Below are 12,237 nucleotides of genomic sequence, written 5' to 3'. Positions count from 1 at the left end.
TCTTCCCTTTTCTGTTACTTTGATGTTTCTCATATATTCATCGATTTATTTACGTGTGTCGTTTCACACTTTCCATTTCACAGATGTCAGACATCCTGATCCGTGTCTTTTTATTGTTCTGAAATATGAACTAAAGGAAAACTTCAGAATAAAACTTTAGAATTAGCATATGTAGCCACAGTCTATTGTCCCAGATCAAATGAAATCAAGGCAAACTAATATCATCATTCATCATGTTTTCCCCCGAATACGCATAAATAAGTTATTCATGCGCGACCCCGTGACAGCTTTATGGCATGTTAGTTTAACGGCAGTGGCCGTTTATTAGGTGAAAGCTGGGGGTGTTTTTCGGGGGATTCCCAGCAAAATGTGCGCATGGTGCGTCAAAATCTCCGCTCCAAGGCCCAACAGACAAACAGACCTTTGAGCTGATTTTGCAACACTGTTCTCAAAGGTCAAGAGTGAACCTCCACGCTCAGAGCGGAACATTACCACTACTTTAATTTCACCGACGCCTGATATAGAAATTGCCCCAACAAACCTCGTGTTAAAGCGGCGGTAATCCTGGATCTGTGTCGGTTTCACTTTCTGTCGGCCAAAACTTTTCCAACCCTGAGAGTTCAGTTTAGTCCAGAGCCAAACACAACACGTTCAGCACATTTTGTATCTGCCTGAACCTCCTCTGGCTGCGGAGTCAATATGTGCCTGTTTATAAGCCTTTATGGAAAAATGCACCAACCTTTGAACCAAAAACATGACTGCGCCTATCACGGGTGGCGCAGTGCGCTCCTACCACTAGAGGATACTGTTGACTTTGATAAGAGATGGCCCTTTTAAAACAAATTCTCTTGAGAAAGGATATTTCTCAAGAGCTATTTGGAGAAAAAGTGACTGCCAAATAAAAAAAAAGCCAAATTGAACAGAATGAAGTAATGAAAAGAGCAAATGTCACAATCCATCATGAATCATTGACTTTTCAGGGTTGTTCTTGCACAGGAGCAGCTAATGATGAGCTGCAATCAGCTATATTTAGTCAAAACACTGCCATGTTTATTTTCATCTAATGATTATAGGGGTTATAGTTTTTCTTTCTGTTTAAACGGCATAGTTAAAGAAATATTGGCTCTTGGATCAAATAACAGCACGCAAACACAAGAAAAATGACTGATTGCTTTCCAATATTCCTACCAATTATGAATAATTGATACATATATATATATCTTCAAATTAATTCTGCTACATCAGAATGAGCTTTAATGCGGATAAAAACTAGTGTTTGGTTGTGTAACGCGCAGTTTTCCGCTGTGGTGCGTTCGGGTTTTGTAGGCGTCGACTGAACTTGAGTTCCCTATTTATAACGAGCAGAAGAAATAGTTTTCGCTGCTGCACTAAAAGCTCGATGAAGGAGTTGGCTTGAAAAATATCTGTAGATGTTTTTTTGGGGCATGCGCAGATGAAAGATGCCATATTGGAACGGGGGCAGCAGCAGCAGCAGCTGAAAGACGTCGCTCGCGCTGCTGTGCTCGGGCTCACGCGAACGAGGAGAAGAGAGAGAGAGGGAGAGAGGGGGAGAGAGAGAGGAGGAAAAAAAACAGAGGGGGTCTCGAGAAGGAGAGGCGACCGAAAAAAAACTTGGACAGGTAAGACAGGTGACGGCTCCAGCGGTCCGGGAAGGCTTTTCCGCGGCTGCTGCGTTTTGTTATTTTCGTCATGTCGACGGAATAAACACGGGGAGAGTTATTCCCCCCCGCTCCGCTGAAACAACCCTGAAGTGCTCCCGAGGCGGTTTCTGTAGAAACGACAGAAGAGTCGCGAGCGTTCGCTCGCGAGCCCAAGTTGTCCAAAGTGTCTCTCACGCGCTGATTAGCAGCTTCCACCGGCAGAGGGGACGCGGTCTCGTGGCACTCGTGGTAAAGCCGTTTATTGCGTTGTTTTTGCTCGCTGTTTGTGTCTGACATGTTTTTATCTGCTGCGGGAAATAATGTGAATTTTAATCAAACCCTCGGAGTCTCAACCGAAGCGTCGTTTCCAGGTGTTTTAATGTTCCGTTTAAAGACCACGACGCGTTTTTTTCTTGTCTTGCTTGACGCGAACACGAAGTTGTTCTCGCAGGTGAACGTTAAAAATGACTTATCGCAGTCGTTTGGCTCCACGTGAGTCATTTTGGGATTTTTTTTCGTCACCCTGAGGTGCGCAAAAGCCATCGGAAAATACCGGACACTGCCAAAATGTCAAAGCACTTTCAACATGGCGGGTTATGGTGTTCAGGGGGGGAAAACTGCGCCTTAAAATCTTTGAACGAGGAAAAAATAAAGTGACGGCACATAACGCGACCGGCTCTGTTTCTTTTGATGGACACACACGAGGTGTAATCAATTAAATTCAAAGTGTGCATTTGGCGATTCCGTGGGAGTTTTTTTCCGCTGCAGTTTTGAGTGTGCAAAGTACATGAGCGGAGTGGCAGCCAGCCTGCTGCTCGGCTACACCCCTCACAGCCTCATCTTCCTCATGTGCACTCAACGTTTCCTCTTTCACTTTTATCCACAAATGCTCTCGCGCACGGCCGCCGATCCGTCCGTTTCCCCCGCACGTTGTGCCACATTAATGTCGCTGTTCCACATCAGACCGACGGCAGGCTGATTTAATTCCACATTTTGCCTGGAATCTTAGATTTGTGTGTTGATGGCTGCACAGTCGGACGGGATATTTCCTCCAGTTTATTGTGCCTCTATGGGTGAATTTGCAATGATTAAGCAGATAATTGGATTAAACCGCGCGTATCTGTTTAATTATTTCTCTTTTGCGGGCGGTCTGCAAATCCGGGGTTTACAGCTTTGCATTATTCGAGGATTCCCCCTCCAGATTAAATTCGTCACCATAATGAACAGAAACAATAAAGACTGCACGTTATGGAGCCGACGATACACGTCCATGTGCAATGAATAAATCATGCTTTTAGACTTCTTGTTGCTCCAAAGATATTTTTTTTCCGCGGAGCTGCCGGTGGGGATGGGTGAGCGCAGGCTCGGAGATAAAGAAATGCCGAAATACGAGTGGCCATGAAGGTAAAACATATCCATTTTGTCCACGCTGAGCAATCAATGTGAGTCCTGCTGCACATCACTGATGCTTTGGATGTTTTTTTCTTTTTGTTTTTTGCAAGAACCACCCAACGGCCTTTTTTTTTTTATCATTTAGCTGTTTTTGATAAGGCACTGTGTGGTAATCTTCTTGTAAATGTTTCTCAAGGAGGGCAATCACACACAGCAATGCATGAAAGAGAAAGAGGAGGTCACTTTACAGGAAATGAAGTCAGGATCTTGTCTTTCTTTCTTTCTTTCTTTCCTTCCGCTGCTGGTGAATGAACTCTCAGCCTGTGTTTGAATAAAGGGAGGACTTAGGCAAATGTCAGATTCGACCTCTCCTGTTGGAGGCTGCAGGTTGTGCAGAGCGAGTTTGTGTGTTGCAGGAAGTTGTTTCCAGTGATGTTGAAATGAGAAAACTCAGGGTGAAGGAGTTTCCTCACCCGGCTGCTCCTGCACCGTTTCCTCTCCTGTTTCATCATTTCGTAGCATCACAGGCCGTCGTAATTGGCCGTGAAGCACGCGGGCTGCATTGTGTACACATCTTTGTTAAAAACTGTAGGAATCAAGAGGAAGAAACAGAGGACAAATTGTTGTCCTGCTGTTGCCAAGAGGAAACAACTCTTGGATGGGTCTAAAAGAGGAGAACCTAATGGGGAGTAATGCAATAAAACCCAAGCCCATGCACTGGTAGTTAATCTCCTAAATCCCCCATTAAATCTTTGGCATGGATGGGTTTAGGGAAAGGCAGGAGGACAACATGTGGATGCCCAGCTCCCCACCAGGGGCTAATCAATAAAAAAAAAAAGTCTCCTCAATCTGAGGGCACAAATGTCCTGCGTCTGAGATTAACTCCGCCAGACCAACTTAATCCCCCAGTGCCCAATCTGGGCTGCTTCCTCCAGGACGCTGCAGGCCGGTAAACCTCATGAAGCCCAAACGCTGAACTGTGGTGGAAAACGGCTCCAGAGCGCCGGCTTGTTTAAGAGACAAAGAGTTAAACAGTTGACATTGACTTTCTGAACAAAGGCACGAGGAGGGTTTTCTGTCCCCGAGGGTTATAAAACTCGTTTAACCAGCGAGGGACTGAATTAAGAAGAAGCTCCACATGCTCTCACAGGGAGCCGAAGATGATGCAAGTTTTTTAATGTTGTTTTCCAGCTGTGATTAATAATAATGGTCGTTTTCTGGAGGATGAGGGTTTAGTAGCAAGGTTACGATGCTCTTGTTTGCAGATAGTCTTAACCTTTTTCAAACCTGCTGGATCCACCTTAACAAACTCGCGCTCAAGCCGCTCACACCCACAAAGAATCTATTCTGCAGGCCCCGTAATGAGGGAAGTTTGCAAAGGCAGTAAATATGTCAGGGTGAATTTTGGGGAAATGAGCAATGCAGCTCATAAGTATTTGGACAATGACACATTTCCTGTTTTTGGCTTTCGGCTGCATCCAGCACATTGGATGTGAAATGAAACCACTTTCAGCTTTAAGGCTTTGAGGGTGTTCACATGCGTATTGAGTAATCAGTGTGGGACCGGCATCCCCCTCTTTTTTTTCATACTTATTGCCTCCCATTTCTGGACAGCACGGGAGGACAATGACAGGGCTCCGGCTCCTCCACGATTCATCTGGTGTGGTCGTTAAAACCCTTAAATTAAGGCTCAAAGTCAGCGCTGTAACCACATGGTCTTTGTTTCATTTTATTTCAATTCTCTGTGCTGGGGGGTCGAGCCAAAACAATCCGAAAATGCTTCAAGGCTGCAAAGAATAACAGCGCTAGACCTCTAGAATTCTTAAAAATGGCTGCAATGAACCAGAATTTTCCTATTTTATTTATCTGTTAATTGTATTTTTTATAAATTGGCAAAAAAATGTCAGAAAATTGTGAAAAATGTTCCCAAAGCTCAGGGTGACGTCTTCAAATTGTCTCAGTTTTTTCTATTTTTGCTTGATAAATTACCAGTTTTCTGACTAATTGTTTCATTTGCTAATTAATTTCTCCTTGATGAAACCGTAACATTGAGTTGAGTTTTGATGCGTCACTCAGTCTTCAAACGTCATAAGAACCAGAATCCCTTATCTTTGTGATACTGTGGGGGGGGGGAGAAAACACTTGAGGGGAATTTCAAGGGAAAAACCAGTTTGAAGAGCCGCTGTGAACGGCTCCTCGCGCTACTCGCCGCCAGGGTTTGAGTGCGCTTTAATGAGTTTTAATTAGCGCAGCGGAGGACGGCGTGCTGACGACAGCTGTGTGTCAGTGCCGCTGAAGGTTGTGGGACACTCAGGCGAGAGGCACTGATAGGCTGCGAGGGAGGAGGAGGGCAGCGGACGGCGTCATGTGGGCCAAATTAGCTCAGCTCGTTGTTTACGCAATGGATGTTTGCTGGAGCCACGGAGGGATGTCAGGGGTCTGTGTGGTGGGGGGTGGCACGCACGCACAAGCACACACACACACACACACACACACACACACACACACAGTCGGGCGGTTGTGGAGGCTGTCACTGCCTCTTTAGCTTCTCAGCTCTGTGAATGCACTCAGCTCAAACAGCAGCCTGAGCGCTGGCTGCGTGTCTTACGTTGCTCAGGATTTTAAGGGTCTTCCGGACGCAGGAATCTATTTTCACCAGAGGATTGTTGGATTTTCACCTTTTTCAGCTCTTTTCTTTCCGCCGCCTGGGAACGTCTCAGGATGGCTGGCTCGCCTCGGCACAGAAGGAGGGTGTTTTCTGCTCTTTTGGATGCTGGTTTCGCAGTTGACGGCCCGATCCCGCAGTTGTTTGTGGCTTGATTGAGGATCGATGTGTGACGGCAGCGCGCCTCTGTGCTAATTGCCGTGTTGATGAAAGTGGGTGGAAGTCGGGGAGTGAGTCATGGGTGATGTGACTGCATGACCTGTGAGGCCAAACGCCAGGCAAGTGACAACCAGGGTCTGTTGTTTTGAAGTTCATGATTTTCACTCATTGTTTTGCTGCCATTCAGAAATAAGCCATTTCTGTCTGCTGTTTTTCCAACATTAGAGAAGTTATTTTCTGTAAAGAACCTTTACAGAAGCTGCTGGATTACGACAGAAATGTTTCCGTGCGTCGCCTCTATTTTTATTAGACTTATTTATAAAACTTGAATGATGCAATACAAAGAGTGCACTGGGTGTAAGCAGAGCAACGTGGTTTTTGATAACGGATAAATCAACTAGCCAGTTTTAAAAGTAATAATTCTCAGTTTGCAGCTTCTCCAATGGGAGGATTTGCTTGTTTTCTCAGTTTTACGTCATTATAAGCTGAATATTTTTGGGCTGCTGATTGGACAAAACATTTGATGCCGCCAACAAAGACTCACATTTTATAAATGAAACAATTAATCAATTAATCAAGAAAGTGAAAATAAATTTGTTGCAGCCCCAATTTCAACATCAAAGGTTTGAGTCCAGCCTTTGTTGGAAGCCTTTCTCTCCACACTAATGTCAACTGTTGAAATGCCCAAAAAGTACTTACGAGTAACGAGGAGGGATTCCGAACCTGGGGGGCCGGGGCACTCAAATAGGTCACAGGATGAATCTGAGGGGTTATTAGACGCTGAATAACTCTGGACAGAAGAAAAACAAAGTGAAATACTGTATAAACATTCAGTCAAATGAAATAATCTGAAAAAAATCACTTTCAGGGTTTCACGTCAGTGTTTCCTGAAGACGTCAGGAGAAATTATTACAGCTTTCTGTTAATTACTGCATGAACTGGAGCTACAGTGATAACGAGATGTGCTGAATCACAATCTTCGGACTTTTCCATTGGCACTTTTGGCTGCGCAGAGTCAAACCTTGTCGATGATTTCTGTTTCTGTTTTGGAGATGTATCGTCTCTGAAGTCGGGTCAAAGCGAGCTCGACTGGGCTTCATCTCCATTCAGGAACATGATTCAGTAGCCTCCGCTGCTAACACCAGACATAGCAGATTCTTCAGCAGTTTCAGTCGTCCCGTCTCCATGAGGACATGACGATACTGTTAGCGGTTGGCTACCATGGTTGCACAGTTCAGCAGTACAGAGCCAAGCCAGCAGATGAGTGTAGAAAAGGGGCTAACTGTCTCACTCAGCTCAGCAGGAGATTGGCTGATCACATCGAGCGTTTGCTTCGCAGTAATTAAACAGAATCAGACACGTTGCGGCGGCGGAGAAAAAAACAACCTCCCGAGCTGCTAAGAAAAGGAAAAAACAGATGGCTCGAGTGTCACAATCAGCTGCAGACGTGTGAGTGAGAAACCTCACCTCTGCACTGCGGCTCACACACCAGCCTGAAGCTGGTTTCATCATTAGCCACTGCAGTTAGCTAATTAGTTAGCTGAAGTTAGTGTTGATTTAAAATTCTTTGCTGTATGGACAAAAGAAATGTATTTGAAAGAGAGTGAATACGTCGACAGGTTAGTTCATGTCAGTTGACTGTCACCTTGATGTTGTTCAAGGCCCATTTTGACAAAGACGCATTTGCTAATTGATTTATTAATTAGCTTAACTAATGACCTCATTATTCAGACTGATTGTGCTTAATGTATCACAGTGATTAGAGCCCAACATTAGACAGCTCTTGTATAAATACCATCCACGGTCATATTTCCTCTTTCACCTTCCATGTAAAGCTGCGGTGCCATTATTCTGCTTGTGTTTTATTCTCCCTCCACGGCTGCTTCAGTGAGTCGCGTTCGTTCGGCTGTCTGCTCTCTCGCTCATGTCTTTCCAGTTTTTCTACTTTGTTTGGCTCTGATTGGTTATCTGATGGAGTTTTGCAGTGGTATGCAAATGCAGGCAGCCGGCACATGATATGCATAACCTGATATTAGAGGGTGCAGGCTGAAGAGGCCGAGGCTGGTCTCCAATTAAACAGAACAACAGGCTTTCTGCTCGGCTTTAATGATGCTGGAAATTAGCGGGAGTGTTGAAAACTGCAGGATCTTTTGTTGAGTTTCTTTTCTCAGACTTTGCTGCTGCTTTAGCTTTCTGCTGCAGAGTTTTTCTCCGGACTTCCCCAGAGATCAGATGTCTTTTCCTTCGGTCTTGTGTTGGTTAAGTGTTTCAGAGGTGGCATTCTTCTCTTTTTGCCCAGTCAGCCACGGTGGCCGCCGCTCTTCACGCTAACCGCCCACTTCTTCTGCTGTTTATTCGAAAGAACTGGAATTGCAAAGTGCATCATTTCCTGCCTGATAGATTAGTTTTCCAAGGAAATTCTTACCCAGTTGTGGGTGTTTGTTTGAGCAAATGTCAAAGCTGTTGTGAACTGTCTTTAGTTTCTATCTGTAAAGGGAGCTGGAGAGAAGCAAAATGGGCTGTTTTTTCTCAAAATGTCACAGTTTGTTTCTGAACAGCAGACTATTTGGAGCTTCATTTGATAAATCAGCACATTAACTCTGTATATCTGTTCTGTGCCAGGGCTGATAAGGAAAGCGAGAGATGCAGTGAAGGAGGAGTGACACGCCTCAGGTCAAAGGTTAACGCTCACCAGGAAGTGGAGGTGCAGGATGCAGTCTCGCGCGCAGGAGCAGCCGTTGGCACTCGCCGCGGTGAAGTCACACTGTCCGACCAATGGGAAAGAAGAGGAGGTGAACACAGGTGAGGAGGCCCGGCAGCTTTACCTTTAGCTTAAACATGGCAGCGCCCGCGAGGCGGCCCTCATCAGATCAACACATTGGTATAGTTGACATTGACTGAATGATGAATTCTGGTAAGATTAGGATCGTTATGTTCTCTGTGTTTATTACCTGCCTATAAATTCACTGTTATTCAATCTTTGGTCGGTGAAGTTTGCAGTGAGCTTTTTGCCCAAGGCTTTGTCTTATTGCCTTTATGTTCAGGCTCATTGCAGAGTCACCAGGTAGACATGTTATTTTCAGGACAGGAAATGCCATTATTTCGCCTGCCAGGTGGATTATACATGTTAACGGAGCATTTCTGTGAAAAAAGGTCTCTCACAGGTTGAAACTGTGTTTTTTTCCCGAGCGTCAAGGGCGGCACACACTGGCATTGTGTTGTTTACCATGTAAACCCGCACAATGGCGGCGCACTGACGCAGGTCATTACACATCAACACGTCGGGATACGTTACTGGCTGATATCCCAGAGTCGACTCGCGTCAACTCTCCAGGAAGTCTGGATTTTTTTATCCATTCGCTCTGCAGATCAGCACATCCCAGCATCTTCGCTCAGTGTGTGTTACAGCCGCTGACCGGTGCACGCCATGTTATGTGACACCGCCAGTGTGTGTTGCATTTGACACATCAAAAAATGTACTGACAGTGTGAAAAAGAAAAGAGGAAATAAGCTGTTTTATGTCTTGTTTGTATGTTTTCTTACTGTTTCCTTCTGAGCTGAATATGTGTGGAGCTTTGGCGCTACAGTTCCCATCATGCAACGTTACATGTACAAATAGGAAGCCAGTGGACTCAGTGAGCTAGCTGTGAGCTACACCTGTTTTTCAGAGCATCTGCAGGTCATGAATTGAACTCAACAAAGACCTAAGAAGGTGTTAAAAAGTCTTAAGTTAATTCATGAAAATTCCTTTCGCTTGTCACTATCGCTAGCAACTGTAGCCGAGAAGCTCATTGCCTCATAAGAGGCAAATAAAACTTAAACTGACTTAAATTCATGAATCACTCCTTAATTGACAAAGCAAACATGTTTATTTCCTGCAGCAGGTGTGTGACTCTGAGCCTGTTTACACCTGGCATTAAAGTGATCCGATCACAAGCGGACAGCTCTAAGTACGTCAGTTCACACCTGGCGCTGCAGTGCGCCTCCATAGTCTTGAGTGACCACTTGTGGTCAGATCTCAACCTCAACCTCATCTCTGTATGCAAATACACATGTATATCTTTTTGTTTGCATTAAGATGCATTATTGTCCAGCAGCAGCCAAACTGACATATTTCTTACACAAAGAAGAAATAATTTATTATCTAACATTTGCCAAATTTGCAAGAAGGCCCAAATAATTAAGATGTTTTTGTAGAAAGCATTTCACAAAGTTTATAAAAATTCTCCTGATGCAACAGTTCACAAAATTAGATGATTTTTTAAGGGAGTCTGGGGACTTTCTCCACAGGAAACAAAGAAAGCCATTTTGTTTACTGTTTACTGTACTTGTTAAACTTTACATGATTATGATTACAATAAATTATTGTCCTCTTTACATAAATTTAGTGTAAAAGGTGAATGAGGTGAAACAGTGTGTTCAAACAGCTGCTAAACGCTGGCAGGTGTGACGCACGTCAGACATGGAGTGAGGATGATGGTCCTTCAGCGTGGCCCAGAACACGTTGGCGATATGAGTCCCAGACCACCTCGGAATGTGGTCTGAGCGATCAGATCTCAGTGCAGCTGTACTTAGAGCTGTCCACCAGGGCTGCAACTGATTATTTTCTCAGTTAACTGATGAGTTGTTTGGTCGATCAGTGTTTCCCAAATCCTAAAATGACGTCCTCAAACGTCTCGTTTTGTCAACAACCCAAATATATTCAGTTTACTGTCACAGAGGCGCAAAGAAATCAGAAAAAATCCAGATTTAAGAGGCTGGAATCTGAGAATTATTACTTTTTTCTTTAGTCAAACGGATTAATTGATTATAAAATCTGATTAATGGATTAATCAGTCCACTTGCGATCGGATCACGCAGGACTCATGTTGACGCCAGGTGTGAACAGGCTCAGGGTTCTGGTCTGACTCTCTTTTGTCGGTCGGGTGTGAAGGGTTAAGCTCTGTTTGTTAACAAGCGTGAGAGCACATGAGGTGACATTACGATCTATCTAAACAAACTCCATCGAAACAGCAGCTTCCTGCCGTCCCCTCATTAGACAGAGCAGGTTCAGCATTCACACACACACACACACACACACACACACACACACACACACACACACACACACAACGGAGGAAAAAACCTGACACATAATACCTCAAATGCATCAGTCTCCCACAGGCAAAGTGAACAATTCTCGCCTTCAGGAGAAACATTAGTGGCGTTACATAAGACGACTTGCAACACGCTGTGCACACAAACGCACTCCAGATAATTCCCTGTCGTGTTTTGGCGAGATCAGCCGCGTTTACAAAGCATCAAGACGGTGTGTTTAATTGCTACCCGCGCGCTCTGCGGCTGGTTTCATCTGTGACGACTGACGCTGATTCTCTCCGTCCAGATGCAGATTCCATGGACGAGGAGGCGGAGTTTAACTGGGAGGAGTACATGGAGGAGACGGGGGCCAACGCCGCCCCTCACACCACCTTCAAACATGTGAGTGACTGCGTATGATCTTCACCTCACGCTTTAATCCCATCCCTCGGTGATCCTTTAAATACAGCCTCATAGATAAGTACCACATGCAGAAATCCTTTAACGACGTATTGGGGAGAGCCGGGGCTTGGCATCACAGCGCTGATGCTGTTCAACGGAGCGCTCTCATTGGCTGTGCTCCCTTATGACGCACAAGTTTTTTGACGACCTTCTACCGATTTTTGAAAACACAATTGAGGGTAGCACAACAGAAAAGCAAAGAATGGGCACAAATAAGCATCATATTGTCTCATTTTTTGCTTTTCAAGGTCATTTCTTCGCAAAACTAACAGACAGAAATGTCAGTGGTTCACTTTTTGTGGCCCGTGTTTTAACTTCATCACCTCCAGCCTTTCACATGTCCTCGCTGGGTGATCAAATCAACGACTGCTGCTAAAGTAAACTCAATTAAGCATACTGTAACATAGCTGTGTCTGTTTTATAATTAGTATGTGACAAAGCTCTTTCCACGAAAACCTTTGTTTCCCAACATGAAAGCCTAAATTCTGTTTCAAAGCTCCCCGCAGGCTGCCAGGGATAAAATTCTGGATGAGAAAACCTGAATCCTGGTGGGAAAATACAGGCTCCAAAATGATGACAGTCATCCTCAAAAGTGTGGAAGCTTTAACTGTAGAATATAATAAAGATAAATAATCTGTAGGCAAAGGACAAGACTTTGGTATCGGACGGTTTCTTTTGGTTTCTTTTGGAGTCCTATTGACCAATCACGCTTGAGTGGGGTTGCACGCAGGTAAACAGTTGCCGTGAGGAGCAAAAGAGGCACTGACTGTCGCCTGATGATGATTTAGCTTCTTATTAGCGTTTTTTAATTTATCTGCTCTC

The 12,237-nt window shown here is 44.6% G+C and overlaps 1 protein-coding gene across 3 annotated transcripts in view; it reads left to right on the top strand.

Annotated features, from left to right (window-relative positions):
• The first annotated feature begins 1,490 nt into the window (after positions 1 to 1,490).
• Positions 1,491 to 12,237, top strand: part of sfmbt2 (Scm like with four mbt domains 2) — a 45,162-nt gene continuing 34,415 nt past the window's right edge. For 2 of the 3 annotated variants that reach the window (XM_041963880.1, XM_041963882.1), the window contains exons 1-3: positions 1,492 to 1,640; positions 8,500 to 8,679; positions 11,261 to 11,355. In XM_041963880.1, coding sequence (XP_041819814.1) covers positions 8,589 to 8,679; positions 11,261 to 11,355 — 186 coding nt within the window. In that variant the 5' untranslated portion in view covers positions 1,492 to 1,640; positions 8,500 to 8,588. Of the gene's footprint in view, positions 1,641 to 8,499; positions 8,680 to 11,260; positions 11,356 to 12,237 lie in introns of all 3 variants that reach the window. The other variant, XM_041963879.1, reaches the window with a different exon arrangement.

This window comes from Chelmon rostratus, chromosome 22 (genome assembly GCF_017976325.1).
Source record: "Chelmon rostratus isolate fCheRos1 chromosome 22, fCheRos1.pri, whole genome shotgun sequence".
NCBI lineage: Eukaryota > Metazoa > Chordata > Actinopteri > Chaetodontiformes > Chaetodontidae > Chelmon > Chelmon rostratus.
The sequence above is the reverse complement of the archived record's forward strand: the minus strand, read 5'-3'. Positions and strand labels throughout refer to the sequence as shown.